Genomic DNA, 20,370 nt, shown 5'->3' with positions numbered 1-20,370 from the left:
ATATCTCATTCTCTAGCCACTTGGGCTCAGTGGGTAAGGTAATCTTGCTTTTTGTTGTAAAGCTTAGAGATGGAGCTGATGCTTTCCTCCACTCGTGAGAGCCTCTACTTATGGGAAGGAGTTCCATGTCCCTAAGATGAGGATCTGCAGGCCTCATGACCAGGAAACAAGTTTATGTCTCTTGCCGTGATTTATGAAGCCATGTGTCAGTGCACTAGACATAAGCCACCTGTGTCATGCAGCTAAGGAAGAAACTCACAAGCTCGCTTTTCCCTGGACTAGCTTGTCCGAGGGATGCACAATCTTGCTGGAGAAAGGGCTGCTGTTTTGAGTCCACAGTGTACGTAGGACACCAGGTGCTGGGTCCCCACTCCAGTGATGGGCCACGTTGCTCTCCTGCCACTTGGGTTGCAGGTTGTGAAGGAATGTGAAGTAGTGGGAATCCTGCTCTGTGACAAAGCAAATGAGGAAACTCCAAGCCCCCTGACAGATTCCTGCTTTAGGAAGCAAATGCCAGGTCTGTGCCTGGTGCAGTGCCTGACAAACACAGTAGGAGTCTAAAGAACAGCATTTGAAGGGATGAAGATCCATCAGTCACACAGTAATGAGGACATGATTAGCACTGTGATTTCTTCTGTTAACCTGGTAACTTTTCCCTTGAAGTGCGTTTGCATCTGTTGTTCCATGTACTGTATTGTTTCAGCCCGAGACCTCTCCTGCCTTAAACACAAGTGAATCTGTTCTCCCTTCATTCTGTCCTTCTTGCTTAATGCCTGCCTTGTGTATGGTGGTGGTTGGTACCCACCTTTCTCAGTCCTTCTGAGTTCAGTAGAGGGACATAGGGAGCAGTTCAGCTTGGAGAAGGGAGGAAAGAGAAGGCAAGAAAGACCACCACAGGGAAGGAAGACAGGTCCTTGCTCTGCTTGGCTCTGGGTTAGAACTAGGGAGCTTCAGGGGGTTAGATGCCAGCTCAGCCTAAAGGAAGACCTTCCTTCCCCAATTTGCAGTTGATTTTTAGTCTTTTAATAGGAAAATAATATTGCAATACAAAGCAGAAGACTGCAGGAGTACAGAAATAAAATATATATCCTCTATAGTTCCCCACTTATCCCACTCCTTATAGACTATTTCCTTGAAGTTTCTATTCATTCATTCAAAAAATACTTCCAGAGGTCCTACTGTGCGCTGCACTCTGTTCTAGTTGCTGGGGACTCAGGGATGAACAGAACAGTCTAAGACCCTTGTACTCAAAGACAGACAATAAGTAAGAAGACAAATATAAAATATAATGTGATGAGTGCTAGGAAGAAAAGTGAAGCAGGATGCGGGGCTAGAGAGCTCTGGGGGTAGTCAGGGAAGGGCTTCTGCAGGCTGTCACTTTGTGCAGAAATTTGAGTGAAGTGAGGGTGTGAACTGGCTTGTGAGACTATTTGTCTCTTCGCCTCACTCCCTCCCTCTCTCTCAGTCTTTCCTTTTTTTCTCCTAGAAGTAGGACCATACCGTACATACTATTCTGCAGCTTGACTTTCTCAGGTCATAATATGATGTAGATGGTGTGTACAAACTTCTTTCCATGATGGTGTGTACAAACCCACCTTCGTTCTTTTTAATGCTGCACACAGTTCCATATTTACATGTATATATGTACACACACATATATGTATATGTGTATATGAATATATTTTAAAAGTGGGCTTAAACTGTAGACACTGTTTTGTTGCCACCCCAGACGCAGAGCAGAGCCCAAGAATCCCGTTTTGGGGATGTTGACTACGTGATGCAGTGACATGACTTGAGAGGCAGGAAACCTGTTGGGCTATTTTTCCTACTTTGTATAAGGTTTTATAAATGATAAATGACCTCCAGCCCTTTAGTCTGTTTTCCTTTCTTCATTATTCCTATTTTATTCCTATTCTATTAGTCCTTATACACTTCTGTTCTTCGCATCTGCTTTTTTCCCTGGGTCCCTTGGGGCACAGCAGAGAGGGGTGGTTCTCACTTAGGCTGTGCTTCGATTCAGCTGGCTGCACTCCAGGGCATTTTTATTTTAAGGGGATGAAGACAGTGCTTAAGGCACAGGGCATATCTCAGGCCCAGTGTGGCTCTTGCTTGGGGAGGTGGTCTGGTGTATGGGGTGGGGTGGAGGTGAACGTTCCTTTCCTCAGCAGTGTCTGCTCAGAGGGTCAGCTTGGCTTCCTCTATCTGCTACCTTCCTATTTTCTTGGATTGTATTTTCCCCAGTACATTACATTCATTCATGAAGCCGTCCAATCCATCAACCGATATTTGAGCTTCTCTATTCTGTCCCAGGCCTTACGCTACTCATTAGGTAAATAAAATTGACAGTGTGTTCCTTTATGAAGCATATGAGTTAGTAGGGGAGGGGGTGGGAGGAGACAGTGACAAAAAAATATGCAAATATATATGTAAGTGTATAATTTGCTTTGTGTTTCATGCCCTGAAAGGAAAAACCAGAGGAACCTATCAAGTGTCAGGGCCAGCTTCTCTGAGGAAGGAAGGAGCCTAGAGGCTGAGGCCCAAGGAGGGGGTAGAGGCTGGCTAACTAGGCAGGGCTTGGATGAGGAGCAGTCCAGGCCTGGAGGCCTGCCCGGACCTGGGCCTGAGGTCAGACTGAGCGTGGCCCATTAGAGAGATTGAAATTGGCCAGTGAGGCTGCAGCTGGGCAAAGTGGAGGAGAGTGACAGGAGACTGGGAGGTGGTCTGGCCATAGATGGATTCTCAGTGTGGTGGGGAGCCATTGAAAGGTCTTGAGCGGTGAAGTGACACAGTCCAATTGACATTTTGAAAAGATCACTCTGGCTGTCATGGGGGGTGAAGAGTAGAGACAGAGAGGCCAGGTGGGAGGCCACCGCAGGAGTTAAAGTGAGAAAGTGAAAGTGACTTGGATGAGGGTGATGGCACTGAGGAAGGAGAGAATCAGATTGTCTTGAGATGTAGAGTCTAGTCTGAAATTATCATCAGGTGAGTTGGAAGAGTCCCTGGAAGGCATTCAGTCCAGGCAGGACAATGGTGAGGGTTTGACCAATGGGGATTTGCCCAGTCGCTGTTTTGAAAAAGAAAGGAACAGGGCCTCCCTGGTGGCGCAAGTGGTTGAGAGTCCGCCTGCCGATGCAGGGGATACGGGTTCGTGCCCCGGTCTGGGAGGATCCCATATGCCGCGGAGCGGCTGGGCCCGTGAGCCATGGCCGCTGAGCCTGCGCGTCCGGAGCCTGCGCGTCCGGAGCCTGTGCTCCGCAACGGGGGAGACCACGACAGTGAGAGGCCCGCATACCGCAAAAAAAAAAAAAAAAGAAAGGAACAAATGGAAAATAGAAAGGAGAAATAGGCCTTCCCATTCCTTGCTTTTATCCCTGGGTAAAGACCTGGGCTCTGTCCATGGGCTGCTTTTGGAGACCTGAGCCCTCACACTTAGAGGTGGGTACCACTATCGCCCCATTTTACACATGAGGAAACTAAGACTCCAGGAGGTGGAATACCTTGCTCCAGCTGCCACAAGCCGCTCGGATTCCAGAGTCGGTGTGCTTAAACCACTGTGCTCTTCCGGCAAAGCCCTTGAGATGTAGGTGCAGGGGAGTGGAGTCCAGGGAGAATGGAGTTTAGTTTGTAAATTATTATTATTATTATTTTTTGTGTGCATTTCAAAGACTGTACTTCTCATTCCCTTGTTTCTTCATCTTAGGTATTGGGATCCTTTGGGCTTTCTATCCCCAAAGTACTAGTATAGCAGAACTCAGGCCTGGAGGAAATAGTTTCCTCTGAATCAGAAAAGGAAAGGCTCTTAAGGGAGTGGCATGGTTTTTAGCTGGGCCTTTGACAAAGGAGATACAATTCTTGCTGTTGTTTTCTGAAGATACGAGAAGCAAATAGAATGAGCACCAAATATGGAAGCTGATTCTCTTTTCAGAGATATAGTTACAGCCAGAAGAGAGACTTCCTAACTTTGCTGAAAGACTCCCTGTGCAGGCGTATATTTCTGGGTCCTGAAAATGAAGTTCAGTGTTTGTTTCTCTCTAGCAGCTCTCTAAATTTAGGCTCTATGATTCACTAAGTCGAATGAGTCTCTGTGTATGTTTGTGTGCGTGCGTGCTTGTGTAAGCGAGAGGGAGAAGAGTGCATATTTTATTTGTGGTGCAAGGCAATGTATAATGCTTGGATAACTCCCTCACCTCCTTGACTGATCAAATACGTGCTTTGATAGTGTGCCCTTGGGTATAGACTGGCCAGTGGACACATTTCTTATTTGCAAACAAGTCTCAGATGGATAGTTTTCCATTGACCATGGGTAGTTTTCAAAAACCCTAATTTTTCACTTTTTAGAAGCATCTCAGTTTAAGAAAAAACTGTCAACTTTAAGGTCACACGTGGGGTGGGATTTTGATAGTAGGTGCTTTTCTTGCCCACGTCTGCCTTTTCTCTGACCTAATAAAGAGCGTCCATTGTCAGGCTTTTGCCAGGCTTTGGAGCAACTGTCCCAAATGCTTCCAGGAAACTTGCACAGTGACCAGAGCAGGGCACAAAAGCCAGAGGATGTGTGGATCTCTATTTTCTTTTATCTTGCCTCTGTCTTAATTGTGTTGTACTTTTATTCTTACATTCTGAACATGGTTCAAAAGCAAACAGTTACAGTTTTAGGATTTGGGGAAGGTTGTGGTTGAAGGAAACGTCTCCCATAAAAGAGGAAGGAGAAGAAAAAGGAATCCATTTAATACAAAATGACTGGAGGGGGAGAAATCACTCATACCTCATTATTGACGCGTTCCACACAATTAGTGTGATCTTGAGGGAAGAGTGTTTAAGCCACCCACAACCCTGAATATTCTCATTGGGTAGATGTAATAATAATGCATTTCACAGTGAACTCTTCCAATCCTGCGGGCAGTGATGGGAAGACCCCATCTTAGGGCTGTCAGTCCTCGCTCCATGGGAGTCCCTCTCCCTCCCTCCTTTGTGCAGGGAGAGGTTAAGCCTGGCCATTAACCCATAGGTGACCCAAATAGAACGTTCTGTCTCAGGGATCCGTTGATTGCCAGGTATGGCTTTGTGGTAATTCTAGCATTTGCAACCCAGCAATTTGAACCTTCTGTCTGCCTAAATGATGATTTTACATGGTAATGGTTGTACTAAATCCTCTTGCTTTTGCTCCATAGCCGCTGTTGTGACAAGAAAAGCTGTGGCAACCGAAATGAGACTCCCTCAGATCCAGTGATAATTGACAGGTAGGGACCGCTCTACTTTCTCTCGGTTCTTTTTCCTCATTATAATGAAACACCTGCCTTGCGTGGCTCATGGGTGAGGGTTAGGAAGGCATGTGGCCGAAATTTGCCTGTTGGTCATGACTTCAGCTGCGCCGAGCTATTGCGATTCCTGGGAAAGCCATATGGGATGTTCTTTGGAGGCCTGTTTTCTTGGATTGCTCCAGTTTTGTGTCTGATTCACGCTCCTAAAGGCATATTTTCTTCTTTCTTGACTTTCTGTGGCTCAATCCTCGCGCTGTGCCAGGAAGCTTCAGAAATAAAATAATAATAGTTTGTGATTTATGAAATGTGGTTGGGTGCTTATAAATATTTAACTTTTATTTGAAAAATGTTTGAATCATTATCACTTTTAGCTACAGTAGTTCTGTTGGATGCAATCCATCTACATTTTAGGGTTTTATTTATGCATAAAAGCAGTTTTAAAGAGATCTGTGAACCAAGATTTTCTACAGTAATTTCCCGTGTTTGATTGTAGCTCATGCTGCCTTGTAGTTGATTAATTTATCCTGCTTGTCTTAATTATTGTGTTTTTAAACAGATCCATATTACTAATCTGACATGACCAAGAAAATCACTGTAGAAGAATAAATCTGTTTTAGTTGTTCGGCGCAATTTTGAGTCAGTGTGTGCACAGATTATGCAAAGTTGCATTCCAAATATTCGTTTTACATTTTAATTATTGAAATTCATTGTACGGAAACATGTATGATAAACCATTTGTTACATAGCATTGCTCATTGGGAGTTAAATGGCCTGGAAGGTTTATAGATACTGTCAGTTGTCAGCTAGGACAAGAGCTAGCACCCTCCGTTAGCTGGAAGAGTCTTGCAGGTAAGACTGACTGATCCCTCATTGAGGAAATCAACAGCTGAACAAAAGTCCCTTTTGGGGTTTGGTAATAATGATTTTTGACACCTCCCCCCTGCCCCGCCCACCCATCTGTCTTTCCAATTCTTTACTTTTTGGAGGCTTGCTCTGTTATTTTTCAGTTGACTGAAAAAGTGTTTGCTTTACTGTGATTTGTGACAAAACATCGGTTGTTGATTTTGACTTATGTGATTCTTCAGGCTTAAACCCAATTTTGATTGCCAAGTAGCTTTCTAAAACTTACATTTCAATCAGATATTTTAACTAAATATCTTTCACTAATACTCACCAAAGACATATATCTTTGCCTGATAAGTGAGGATTAATATCTTTGATTCAAAGTTAAAACCATCAACGGTTTAGTGTGTAATGAAGTTGTGTGCTGCCTATAGAATTAGCATATCATGTTTATCTACAAAAGCAGACATGCCATTATGTAATTTCTTTTTTCTGCAATGGCAGATAAATCTTCAAATGAATAAGATAAAAAATAAATATAACCTTTATGTTGTTTGTTTCACTTAAATACCTCTCTTCAAAATGCCATTTGTTATTTTAAGCAGATTTTACTCTTCTCTCAAAAAGAAAGTGTTCTGATCAAAGGACCAGCCCAAATATTCCCCCAAACTTTGAAACTATCAACATTCGGTTCTGCCACACAGTTTCTTTTGGTTCAGATGATGACAAGCACCTTACTTTGCCACCCGCAATGAAAAGACTTTTTTTTTTGCTTTTGAATGGGTTAAGCTTTTAAGTTCTTCGTTTGGTTTTAAGCCGTGACTCTGATATAGAAGGTTGATATGACTGTGGTTTGAATAACATTTGATTTTGACCTGTTTCTGTGGGTTGCGATGGCATAAGAAACTTGACTCAGCAGCGCTGTAATTAGCCCGGCCCGTGTTTTTGAAACAGGATTGTGTTACCTGGATTGCATTAGTGTGGCTTCTATTGTTGCCGCCTTGCATCTGTCCCAGTAGGGTACTTAAAACCTTTTCTTGGCTGGGGTAGTTCAAACAATTTAGGCAAAATAAGTATGCACTTTATACTGTCGGTGGCTTTAGAGATATTACTCATGACATTTATCCTTTTCATTTTTTCTTTTTTGGTTTGACAAAGTAGAAAACGGTGTTAGCCAATCTTGGTCTCTTAAGAGAGGGGTACTTGAAAAACGGCTGAAACCCAGGGTATCTGCATGAGTCCCAACATATGTTTATTTGCTGGCTGTTGCCAGCATGAACCGTCTCCCATGAACCGTCTTTTCAAGCAGTGATGCCAGCTGATATGCACAACCCCACTTAGCTATTTTTATTTGCATCTGAGTTTTCAGAATTTATTTGTCCTTCAGTCTGCCAAAGGTTTTAGAAGCTCCAGTCCTGTCTGTGCTGATATGTGAAACTTCCATTTTTAACAACAAGCGAAGAGAATAACAACAGGAAGAGAACTTACACAAGGAAGGGCAAAATAGAAAAGATTTTTCAATTCCATAAAATTGCTGCAAAGGAAAAAAAAATGATGACAACCGTGTTTGAATTTCATATTTTCCAATTTGATTCTATATTACCGATTGCATAATATCTGTGTTACGTGCTTAGGGTTTGATTTGCTTTCAGATTTATGGATGCGAATCCCTGCCTATTTTGTAAAAATAGGTTATGGGGCCTGCATTCAGTAGCAATAGTAACTGTTTTTACAAGATTCATACAATGTGCAATTATAGAGCTGAGGGTACAGGCAATCCTTGTGTTAGGATTTAGCATAGGTTTAACACGCAGTCACCTTTTGGGCACCAATAATTTTTAGTTCCCTTTGCTTGTCCTTCGGATTTTGGAAGAACAGTGCTATTTTTATCAGTCAAAAGACTTTTAGCAGTGGTTATTCAGGAAAACTATTTATAGGATTGATAGAAGAGGCTTTCTGGTCATACGGCAATGGTACAGGGTAAGCTATTTCTGTGTTAAATTTTGGCTGTATTTTTTGCTGCCGGTGATTTGGGGACATCAGGTCAGCATACTCTATCAAAAAAGTGAAATTAATAAAATCAGCAGTTATATACTGTGATTTAGAAAATGTGTTTCTACTTTCTTCTTTTATATTAGCATGCGACAAAGTAAGAAAAATACGACCCCAACTCTTTTTACGATTGTGACAATTTGTCAAGTCACTTCAAACGAGTTTGGAGGAAAATTTCTGTAAAAGTACAAAGTGGGCATCTGGAGTTGACTGCCAGGTTGTATTTCTGCCTAATGCAAAATGGCTTGATTGAGAATTATAAAAAAACAGGCTGTGCCCAGTGATCTAGATATCTGGGCTGTGTAGACATGGGAAAAGTCAAATGTGTTATGTTTAATACCTGATGACCGGGAACTAATAACAGCAAATTTCATTATCGTTGAGGTAAAGGGCTATGTGTGGTAATTATTGTTAAAGTAAAAAGCAAAAAATGACTTGCAGTTATTGGATTAAGGTGGAGATTGATTTAACATATTCACGTAGCAACTCATATTTGAATTTAAAAGGTTTGCAATAAAATTCATGTTTAGAAATTGAATAAATTGTAGTTTTATTAAAACATTGGATATCCTTGTGTCCTAACCTTTTTCCTAGGAGTTATCTTAGTTCAATAAATAAAACCTCATTAGGCTATTCCCATTTCAACGAGTTTATTAAATTTTGCAGGAGTAATTAGCATAAGCTGGGCTAATTTTTCTGGAAGACTAATGAGGGAGGTTCTTAATTAGGTTTACTTTGTAAGAATCAGAAAAGATGATAATGACAAAAGTCACAGGGTAGTCTGAATTGGGAACCCAGTTTTTCTGAATTCATAAAAAAACTTCCATTTTCTATGTGGAAACTTTTTTATAAATGCTTGAACTGAATATATTAAGTGTGCAGACTGTTATTCCTTATCTAGTTAGTTAGGATTACTGTGCATTCTAGATTTGCTTCACAAAACTCTTTATTTTCCTTTGAGCAATGACATGGATGAATACAGATGGTCTTACAAAAACATTTCTTTCTCCGAAGTATGCTATAGGATTCCTTTCACATAGAGCCCTAAAGTTTCCGGCCAGATTTGTGTCACTCACTTCCAGTAGGGCAGGATAGGGGATGGCTCAATACTTGTTTGTTTGTTTGTTTTTTCAATTTAAGATCAGTGTGATTGATGAAATAGTTGGATCACTAAATAAAGGGAGAAAATAAGAGCCCAATTCTTCATTTCTTTGTGCTGTGGATCATGAGAATTGACAAGTGGACTGTTTTCTTTTAATAGATAGAAATAATAAAGGATGAAATTCCTCCTCGAATTATCTTCTCCTGTCTTATGTGAATTTAGACATAGTCCTTTCGGGATATAGTGTGGCCTGAGTAACTGGAGAGTTTTAGGTCCCTCACGGCCAGTATTAAAAACATGGATTTTTAAAGCTTGCCAACTAATATCCCTCTAAAGATTTTGGGTTTGCTTATTGCAGCTTTAACAGATTTGTCTTTCTTTTCCATTTATAGGAATCTCTGTATCTACATTTGAGATGTAAGCCCTGACATGGCAACATTTTCAAAAAATACATGAGTTTTGTAACATGGAGAATTTAACCTGTTCGGAATTAGCTCTTTAGGCCACACTTACCCAAGGGTCTCCTAAAAAGAAAAAAAGAAGTGTATATTTGTTTTTTTCTAGGATTTTCTAAAGATCTTTCACAACTAGATCACTTTCACCTAGGTGACACTAAATGTGTTTTCTTTATGACTGTTGTCTGAAATAGGATGTTCAGGAGTGAAAATATTGGAATGGCCATTTTACCTGTTGATTTTACCTGTCAGGGTTGTTCAGAGAAACAGTTTTATTTAAGATCCATTCTTCATCTAAGAGGTTTAAATGCTGTAATAGGACTTTTCAGAAAAGCGTAGTGTTGTCTTATCACCAAGCTAATTTCTTGATTAAATCGATCCTGATGTGTTTATGTAACATATATATTCATTTGTGTAATAGGAAAACAATAGTAAAACTTTAGAATGAGAATATAATTGAGTTTTTTTTAAAACATTGAACAGGGTGGGCTATATTCTAATTCCTATATCTACAATCCTAAAATGGTGAGGGCATCAGGTTCCCTCGACAGTAAATGATTTCCCTGTCCTTTATAATCAAACTTAAATCCAAAAATTCACTAAAAATTTTTCCTTTATTTTCTGTAAAAAAATAAAGTCCTCAACTAACATGAACATAGACATACTTTTATTAAAGTTGCAGATGAGGCTTTTAGTCAGAGTTTCATGACTTTATTTCATTGACCTTTCAACTCATTATTTTGCTCTTCATCAGTTTTTAGAAGGACCAACCACTAAACATAATCACTCTGTAAGGTGCACAAACAGCTATCTGGGGCTCAAGGAACCAGAGGTATCAATGCATTTCTCAGATTTCTGATATGCCTTTTATATTGCCTGATTTCCTAACTTTGAATGCTCCATTAAAATAAAAGGAGGAGGAATTCACCCTTTAAAATTGCCGCAGGCGGAATAATTGCTGTCCTCTTGGTTGGTTTGAGAGGTTTGTGTTTTTCCAAAAGTGAAAAGCCAGCGCTGACACTGAGCGTGAATTTATGGTTGTTTATTAATCCTACCGTATTTAAACATTTGTTTTCTCAGTGGGAATTCATATATGATTATTAGCGATGAGACTTATGTGAGAGACTATCATTCTAAATTTTATCACATATCAGATAATACCGTTCTGAATATGAGATGAGCCTGTACACTTGTGTGCAGTTTGCTACCATGATAAGAAAATAATGAATACAAAAAAAAAAAGAAAATAACGAATACAGTCAGCTAATAGCAGTCTATATTCTATTTGCTATCAGCTGTTTCCAAATACACAACCAGAATGCATTCAAATGGATTGCAAATATGCTGACAATATATCATAATGCAAAGTACTTTTACATGGTATAATACTGCAGACACCATATAATGAACAACAGTGGTTTTCCTGTAAAGGAAGTAATGGCAGCAACTTCCAAGAAATGTATTTAACGGAGCTTCAGAGAATCAGCCGTGCATATGTGTAACTGGCCTGGGTGTCAGCCCATGGTGTGGGTTTTAAATCCCATGTCATAACTTTGTTTTTGTAACAGTTCTGGAAAAATACAGAAAAGCACTACAAACTCCTCTGTGTGTCATCTAACAACTTTGCACAGTTTGTGATGAGAATATATCATTATGATAAATATGCTTTTACTTTTCTAAAATAAATTGCTTAGAATGGGGAAAAAAACCCAAATCCCTCCCCCAATGCAACTCTCCATTGATAAATTTTACTTGTTTTTCCTTACTGCAAGCAACTGACCAAACTCTTTAATAAAAATTGACCAGATTTTAAAAACTCTCTTTAGAGGCTCATGCATATAAAGAGGTGGCATTTTGGTCTTTTTAATTTGCATCAGGTATTATCTGAAATAGACCATTAATTTTTCCTTCTCTCTCCTCCCACCATCTCATCCCTCCCTTTACAAACCGTGTAATCGTATACCATCCTGGACAATATAAAAGTGACCTAAATACTCCAATTGCAATCAGTGAAATATGGTGAACAGTACAGGTTTGTCTTTGGTTGCTTGCTGCCTTTAAAGGTGTGTGTAGATGGAGATAAATCTCCCTCGCAAACTCTTTCTCCAGTTACAAGCTTTTGTCCAGAGGTAAATGAAGGTTTTAACGTTACAGTACTTATTGTAATAGAATTTTAATTGCCTTAACCCTGCTAATGTGTGAAGCTGAGTGTGTGTGTGTGTGTGTGTGTGTGTGTGTGTGTGTGTATTTTTCATGAGGAGGGGAATCAAGCCAAAAAAAAAGCCCTGCATATTTTTCATGGGGGGAGAGGGGGTCACATATGGTAAATGATGCAAACTTAATGAAACCGGTTCTGGGGAAGAGAATGCCATTGGTGTTTCATCCATGTAATGTATATTCCACTTTCAGTGGGAACAGAGTGATCCTCAGTGTGCTTTGGGGATTTTTATTTTTGAAGGTGAAGTGCTTGGTTCCAGGTCCAAACTTGCCTCCAAATCCTACTTGGAAAGATGTAACTAGACAAGCTGGCAAATTATATAGCTTGATCCCACACAATAACCTCTAAAATGGCACTCGGTAACTATACCATCCTGCTAACTGTTTGAGGCACAATAGTTTTGTAATATAATATAAAGTAATAGTGTTAGCCAACACATCTTTAATAAGATATTGTTCGTGCCTTTGCCATATGCTACAGAGCAGCCTCTCACTCGGTGGGCCTTTTGATTCCTCTCAATAAGATTATTTCAAATACTCTAATCCTGAATCATTGACATGAATACAAAAGCCTAGTGACATCTAATAGATGCCTCTTAGCTTTGCTTTTCCTCTTGTTCCTTTCCTTTTTCTTCTCTTTTTACCTGACAAAAAGCTTATAGACACTTGGGCTCTGTCTCTCAGTAGCAGCATGGGGGGGGGGCGCTCCTCATGAGATATAAAGGAGGAAAAAGGACTGACAGAGGCCCGATAAGCTACAGAGTGAAGGGCCATAGATTAAAAGTAAATGCCAGTAAATCCTACCCTGTACACTTAACTTGTCCTTTTATTGTTTTCTTTAACACTTCCCATGCCAGGAGAGGGAAAAAAGAGAAAATAATAATCACATTGCACGTGTCCATTTTTAATCTGGACATGGTCACTATACGTATCGTATAGTGTTTTGGCAAGATTCTCACATTTTGGTTCATGTCAGCGTTATGGTGGTTTAAAAAAATGCCCCTTTAATCAATATCAAGATTCCCTCAAGAACTTTTTTTTTTTTGTGCTCATTTGCTGCTTGATTGACCAAATATTGATACTATTTACATCTGGTGGGGCAGTGGGTGAGTAGGTCAGAAGAGCCCTTCTGTAGGGTATGAACACTCATGACGTGGCATTTCCAGGTTGAAGGAACTTTTTCTTTTCTTTTTATTTATTTTTATTTTATTCACTTATTTAATTTTTGGCTGCATTGGGCCTTCGCTGCTGCACGCGGGTTTTCTCTAATTGCTGAGAGCGGGGGCTACTCTTTGTTGCAGTGCGTGGGCTTCTCATTGCGGTGGCTTCTCTTGTTGTGGAGAACGGGCTCTAGGCATGCAGGCTCAGTAGTTGTGTTTCGCGGGCTCTAGAACGCAGGCTCAGTAGTTGTGGTGCACGGGCTTAGTTGCTCCATGGCATGTGAGATCTTCCTGGACCAGGGCTCGACCCTGTGTCCCCTGCGTTGGCAGGTGGATGCTTAACCACTGCGCCACCAGGGAAGCCCTTTTCTTTTCTTTTTTAATCAATGAATTGGAAATGATCAAAGTGAAAGATCAGGATATCTTGTCCCATGATGGTAGCTGATGCTTTTTTGTGTGACCTTGCTCCCTGCTGTGCCCCAAGTGTTGCCTGCGCTGGATGTGCCTTCTACACAGGCTGGAGGTGAGACTGAGGCAGGAGGGTGCAGGCAGACAACTTGGCTAATGGTCAGAAGTTGTTTGCCCTCCACCTTCCCAAAGCAACCATGATTTGACTAAAGCTTTTTTTTTTTTTCTGTCTAAAGATCAGACTATCATGCTACTTGCAATTTATTTATCATTGCTCAATAGAACAATAACTTCCCCCTATTTTGAATGTGCTTTACGTTCATTAGTATTCTGATCTGTTAGTAGTATCTTAAGGCATCATTTCTGATAGTCTTGGATGCACTATTGGTTGAAGTCCCCTCACAAAAGGAAAAGTTAGTTTGAAGAACCCTGGACCTGTGTCAGGTTTGGCTCCTCTCACATGTACACACGCACACACACACACACACACACACACACACACTTGTTACAAAGACAAAAACAAAGATGAAAAATGAGATGTCTTTTCTATTTATTAAGAAGTTCTTTAGAAAAGAAAGTTGGTTAAGTTATCTTTGAAGCTATTACAATGTTGCATCTGAATCCTGGCCTATGAACACCTTAAAACAAAACAAACAAAATGCCTGACCATTGTGAATTTAATAGTAACTTACATCTGAATGGAACTTGCAAAGTTATTGGTGACCTTTAAGGTGTAGTATTTCAGAGAATTCTCTTCACACAAATGTTAGGGCACAAATTAACTCCATTTTACGTATATGTAAACTGGGGCACACAGCTGAAGGAACTTTATTAGGGGCAAAGTAAGTGATTAGAAAATCGGTGTCCTAGCTCTCAGCCTGAATATTTTCCTTCTCAATTGCACAGCTGAAATAAAATACTGTTTTCAGTATTTCATGTAGCCTCATTTATTTTTCTTGGTATCCACATTTCATCCTTTCCATGAATTAATCTAAACCTTTTTACCTAAACAGTTTTCCTAGTAGATCTTGCACTTAACTTCTGGGATTAAAAATAATAATAATAATATAACATAAATTGTTGTACTCATTGCTAGAGCAATATTTGAGTTCTTGTGTCCTCATTTAATTTGATGAGTAAACCATTGTGTGTTTCACTAGGGGAAAAACAGGCACTAATCCAAAGAGAAACCTGGGAAAAGGCAGAGTATAATGGAAAAGGCCTAGAATTTGGAGTCCATTGGCGGAAAATCAAATCCCTCCACCATTAATTCCCAATACCTGAGCCTCATGGGGTTCAATTTTTTTCATCTTTGAAATGGGAAAATCATCTCAATTTTGAAGAATTGTGTGGGTTAAAATACCTAGCACAGAGTTCGGCACATATTAGGTGGTTGAAATCAGGCAGCTCTTGCAATCTGAATATAATATATTTCATGTAGATTGTTATTCTTAATGTGATGATTGCCATGGTACTTTCTAATAAGCAAAATTACCTTACTGAAGTTTATCATGGTGACTCAGTCCTCTTGGTGAGGAGTTACTCATTTTTTTTTTCTTTCCACAAATATTTATTTAGCGTCTACTATATGCCATGCACTGTCTTCAGGGTTGGAGATAAAACAGTGAATAAGACACACATGGTTCCTGCCCTCATGGAACTTTTAGTGCCTCAGAGTTGAAAACAAAATTGGTATAGTAAGTGTAGAAATGAATATATTGATTTTTTTAAATAGGAGAATGTTATTTCAGATAGAGATCATGGTGCAGAGGAAAAATATCCCTGGGTTCAAAGTTGCCTGTTAGCTCTTACTCAGTGGTATTGAACTTGGGCAAACCCCGTGGTTTTACTGCACTCCTCTGAGGCAGTCTACACATTGGTTAAGACCACAGACTGTGGAGTCAGACTGCCTGGGATCAAATCTGAGCTCTGCCAGTGTTAACTTCAGGCTGCGGTCAGATTGCCTCACTTCTTTAAGCGCCAGTTTCTTCATCTGTAAGACCGGGATAGGAGTAGTAGTTCCTACTTTATAGGGTTGTGGTGAGGAATAAGTAGATAATGCATGGAGAGCACTTAGCACAATGCCTGGCACATAAATCACATTCAATAGAAGGTGGCTGTTATTTTTTTTAAAAAAGGGCTGGAATGAAAAGATCTCAAAGATGCTTTCCAGCTATGAAATTTTGATTTGAGTTCCCTCTGGTATTCCTGAGGCTGATAAACTCTTTAGGAGGTAGACTGTAAACCCCAGCGGGCAGTGGTTTGCATGTATTGGTTGCTGCTGTATCCCCAGCACTGAGCACATTTGCCTCACTGCTGTGTAGCAGGTGCTTAGAGTATGTTTTTGTGAAATGAAAGAATGGAACTAGAGATGGAGTTGTTGAATCTGGTGGTCTCATCTCTCTGCCTAAAGACAGGCTTGTTATAACTACACAATAAAGTGAAAAGGCACTGCCATTAAAGAATGATGAGAAACAGAAAATGTAAGATAAAATATTAAATTTGTTACACTTAAAAATGTGAATCTTCACACGATTACCATGCAAATCCTCTCATTGCCTGTTTAACTGATCAAGTAAATCACAGAGCAGACAAGTGAAAAACCCTGCTGTTGACATTCGCACAAAGCACGTTTTCAAGAATATATTCTGTTAACTAGTATGTCTGTTACATACCATAATATGAATTTAACACACCCACACGCGCGCACACACACACACACACACACACACACACAGTATCCTTTGCAAGCAAGCAGATTTCAGAGAGTTTGGGGGGAAAGCTTTATTTTTGTATAGCAACTTGGTAATCTCCCATTATTATATCCAATGTGAAATCAGTGTTAAGTAACATATGTTTCAAAAGTGCCTTTGTTTTATATAACGTTAGAAGACTTAAGAGTTCACTGTTTTTTCTTTCAAGCAGGTATAATATTGATGTGCTACTCTGGTGATTGAAGGGTTAATGAATCTCCCCCGTCCCCCACCCCAATCCCATCATGTGCCTGGTTGACTCTGAAAGAAGGGGCTTGAAGTTGCCCACAGGGCATCCCTTTCCCCAGCCTTCTCCAAGGCCACCTGGGCAGATGGGAGCTTGCCTCCTGTCCTTAGGACACAAAATCCAATCAGGCGCTGTGTCTGCTGGTCTCCCTGACCTGTGTGTGAGCTGGGAAGAGGGGGAAAGAAGCAGAGGCCATTCACTGTTTGATAGGCTGCATCTTTGTGGCTCTGGGGGCTCCTGCACATTCTTGAGGAAGGAAGTTCTCCCTTAATTTCAAGATAAGGTGTCATTCATGAGAGCAATGTGCTGAACTAATCAGGTTAATTGGGAGGCCCCGGATTGTCCTCATTGAGCCCCTCTCTTCTTCCTGTTAAAGGCAAATAGTGCAGACAGATAGATTACACATATTTTAGTTTTCCCCAAGCCCATGAAATCTGTAGGCGTTCGGGGAACGTAGCTTCAGTGGAGTGTCATTCAGGCTATCAGGCTGTCGGAGCACGGGTTCTTATAGAGCAGCACAGTATTAAAACAAAACACAAAAAATAAGCTCTTCAAAGGTCTGATATCTTTTTTGTTTTCTCTTAATGTTGAAATAATGTCAATGTTTCAGATCAGCCGGAATGACTATTTGTTCTAGAATCCAGATGGATTCCTCCCCGACTATTTTATTTAAGATTGAAACTTAAAAAAAAATCTCATCGTGATATGCCATCATTGACAAGGAGTTTCTCTGGCTGTGTTTCGATTCTTCGGCGTCCAAGCCGGACACTGGGGGCTGTGGCCCCGACTAATGGCATCTCAGCCTCCCCTTGGAGCTGCAGCATGGAGAGAAAAGAGAGCTGCTTCCACCGGATTCCGTGAAGGGCGGGGATCCCTCCTCCTTCTTCTCCACTCCAGATGATTTGTCATAGTTTAATTTTAAACACTGTCATTGACTATTCTTTCTTTCAATCCCACCTCTTTCCTCCTTTTTTTTTTTCTTGGAAGTTCCAGGAATGACTTTAATTATCTCCACAATCAAATTCTCATTGCTGCCTCTGTGAAAGTGTGTAGTCATAGATGGCAGGGATTATTTTCTTTAGCACTTGGGGATAGAGAAACCGGTTGTTTCAAAATGAGAACCAGCTGCTTCCACAGAGCCCTATTTAATGGGGAGTCACTTTGTACACAAACCTTCACTCAGGTCGGTCATTACGCCAAGCCCCAAATCAGCAGCGTTTGGTGTATCACCCTTTATTAAATGTCGACCGAGGAGTGATTTAGCCAATAAGATAGTAATAATAATAATTTAAAAAAACACACACCCCATGTCTTTAATTTGCTTCTGCCGAACGAACACTTGGATTTAGAAGGAGCACATCTCAAACTTCCTCCTATGGTAATTATACTGTATACTAGTTTACCACTTCTCATAGATGCCGTGTGTGTGTGTGTGTGTGTGTGTGTGTGTGTGTGTGTGTGTGTGTGTAACTTTAACCCTCTCTAAATCTAGAAAATAAAATCAAGCTCCTCTTTCAACATAATCTTTCATCTGACAAGCACAGTAGATAGATGAAAGGTAGATAGCCAAGTTGTGGGTCCCATTAATAGAACCAATTGGAGGGCAGAGATAACCGCTATTATCAAACATCTTTTATGCCATCCTGTAAAATAACGATGAGGGTGATATACCATATATATTTTGCCTGTCTTTCTAGCTTGTAGAAATTGGTTTGTTGTCATACCATGTTAATCTCTAGCAGCACCAGATTCGATTTGAAATAAGGAAAGTACTTTCACAGTTAACTGTACAAAATACTTTTGAAGCATACAAAGAAGGGGAAAAAAAGCATAAAAGACACGTAAAACCACAGTAGATATTCACTTATGGGAATGATTTGTTTTTGAACCTGGGTTGCATTTTTATAAGATAACCTAATTTGGGGGCTGCAACATTTATTAAATCAGGGTTTGAAGGATTAAAAAAAAAGAGCAGCTTCATAAAGATTTTTAAAAATCTAGTTTAACCAAATTTTATCTTACAAAAGTGAGAGATTACTTTGCATTATTAATAAAAATATATGGCTACTTAAAAAAATATAACATGCTTAAAAAATTTTTTACATTGACATTAACACAATAAAATAATGTGAAGAAAGAATAAAAATTTAGAAATTTATTCTCACAGGGAGTTTGATCCATAAGCTGAACACTGATATATATGCTTTTACTTGTTTTATTTTTAGGATTTCCATATTGAAACATACTTTGTGGAAAATCTTACCTAATGATTTTTTAATTTCTTTGTTTACCAACTACTTTGATTATGTAATATCCCCTTAGTTCAAACTGTAATTCTATTGTATATTTCCTCTATCTGTATTTTTAAAAAATTCTGTGGGTTTTTTAATATAAAAAACAAATAACTGTTATATTTCCAGTCACTCAAATTTGAACTGAATTTTACTTCCTGTTTCAAAGGTCAGGGCAGGCTGACCTCAACAGCAGTGTGGAGGCTGCTGAATTATTCATATCATTGACTTTGTGTCAGCTTCCACATTTGTGGAGAGGGATGTTTTATTCATTTATCTCATTTAGGGTTCTTCTCTGCACCTGTTTCTACCATTAAGTACCCTGTAATTTGCATTTGATGCTAATTTAGTTTCATATCAGCCTGGTCCCCCCTTGTTAATTTAATTTTCTAAGACCCTTTTCATTACAGTAGAACTGTTTTCCTCTTTAAAGCAAACATCTATACAAGTAATTGTATAAACTGCCTTTTAAATAATATCTTTTAGAAGATTCCATCGTTTAATTCCTTAATTCCTATAATTAGCCATGGTTTGATTAATGTTTCAAAGGGTTAAATTAAAATGCAGAATTACTCAAATGCATGCTTGAATAATTTCTTATATACAGTAGTGTTAGTGTTTCGGTACTCTTCCTGATAATTCTCAGAACAGTACGTCTTAACAGCAATAATTTTCTTTATTTACAGTTCTGTTTAGTTTACTAATAGTAGTTTCTTTCACATCACGGTGTTCTCAACATTTCTTGTGAGGTGTTAGTTTTTTGTTTCATCAAATTGCTGATAGACAGTGGCTTAAAAATGTTCCTGCAACATTAATAATGACATACCCCAGATAATCAGGGTGGAATTAGCTCTGATTCCTTGACATGTCATGGAAGTCTGGTATACTGAATTTCAGGAAACTGTGTTACATTTCATGTCTGTTTCTCCTTTTCCCAAGTCTTTTTATTTCTGTCTGCTGCTCAGAGTAGATTGCCTGGGAATGTCTCAGTTTCCCAGACACGGTGGTTTTAGCAAGCTTTTGTTTGTATCTACAAGTACCCACTGGGCTTCATTTGCCACCTAGATATTGTAGAAATTAGACTAAGTTGTTTGAGGGGGGCTGACTGAAATGGTGGCTACTGTGGTCGGAGTGGCCATGTTCTTTGAGTGTCCATCGGGGATTTGGAGGTCATATAAGCCAGGCATGCAGCCCCGCCAGTCTGGGAAGAAGAAACTTTACCTCAGTCCTTTCCCTGTAACTGTTTGTAAGATCCTTGACACAAACATGGCAGTATTCCTTATAGGCTCCCTTAGAGGTGGGAATTTAAAACGGGGTATGAATTACGAAATCAAATTCTAAGGTACACGGAAATGGCAGAGAAGGAAAATTTGTGACAGGGGCTGAATGTTACTAAGAAATTAGCCCAAGCTCTTCACTAATCCACTGGGTTGGATTAGTTTTATCTCTTGCTGATATTCTCCGGGGATGCCAAATGGTGTAGATGCTTTGGGTTCCAGGAGGATTTCAGGTCTATTGAAACTGGAGTTTGAAGGTGGCTTCTCTTGTTCTCTCAGTTATATATGATTCCGGGGACTCCCACAA

The 20,370-nt window shown here is 39.8% G+C and overlaps 1 protein-coding gene across 4 annotated transcripts in view; it reads left to right on the top strand.

Annotated features, from left to right (window-relative positions):
* EBF1 (EBF transcription factor 1) overlaps positions 1 to 20,370 on the top strand; it is a 395,537-nt gene that overhangs the window by 20,135 nt on the left and 355,032 nt on the right. For all 4 annotated transcript variants that reach the window (XM_060093734.1, XM_060093733.1, XM_060093732.1 and 1 more), the window contains exon 6: positions 5,169 to 5,237. In XM_060093734.1, coding sequence (XP_059949717.1) covers positions 5,169 to 5,237 — 69 coding nt within the window. The remainder of the gene's footprint in view (positions 1 to 5,168; positions 5,238 to 20,370) is intronic.

Source organism: Mesoplodon densirostris, chromosome 3 (genome assembly GCF_025265405.1).
Source record: "Mesoplodon densirostris isolate mMesDen1 chromosome 3, mMesDen1 primary haplotype, whole genome shotgun sequence".
NCBI classification, from domain to species: Eukaryota; Metazoa; Chordata; class Mammalia; order Artiodactyla; family Ziphiidae; genus Mesoplodon; species Mesoplodon densirostris.
The sequence above is the reverse complement of the archived record's forward strand: the minus strand, read 5'-3'. Positions and strand labels throughout refer to the sequence as shown.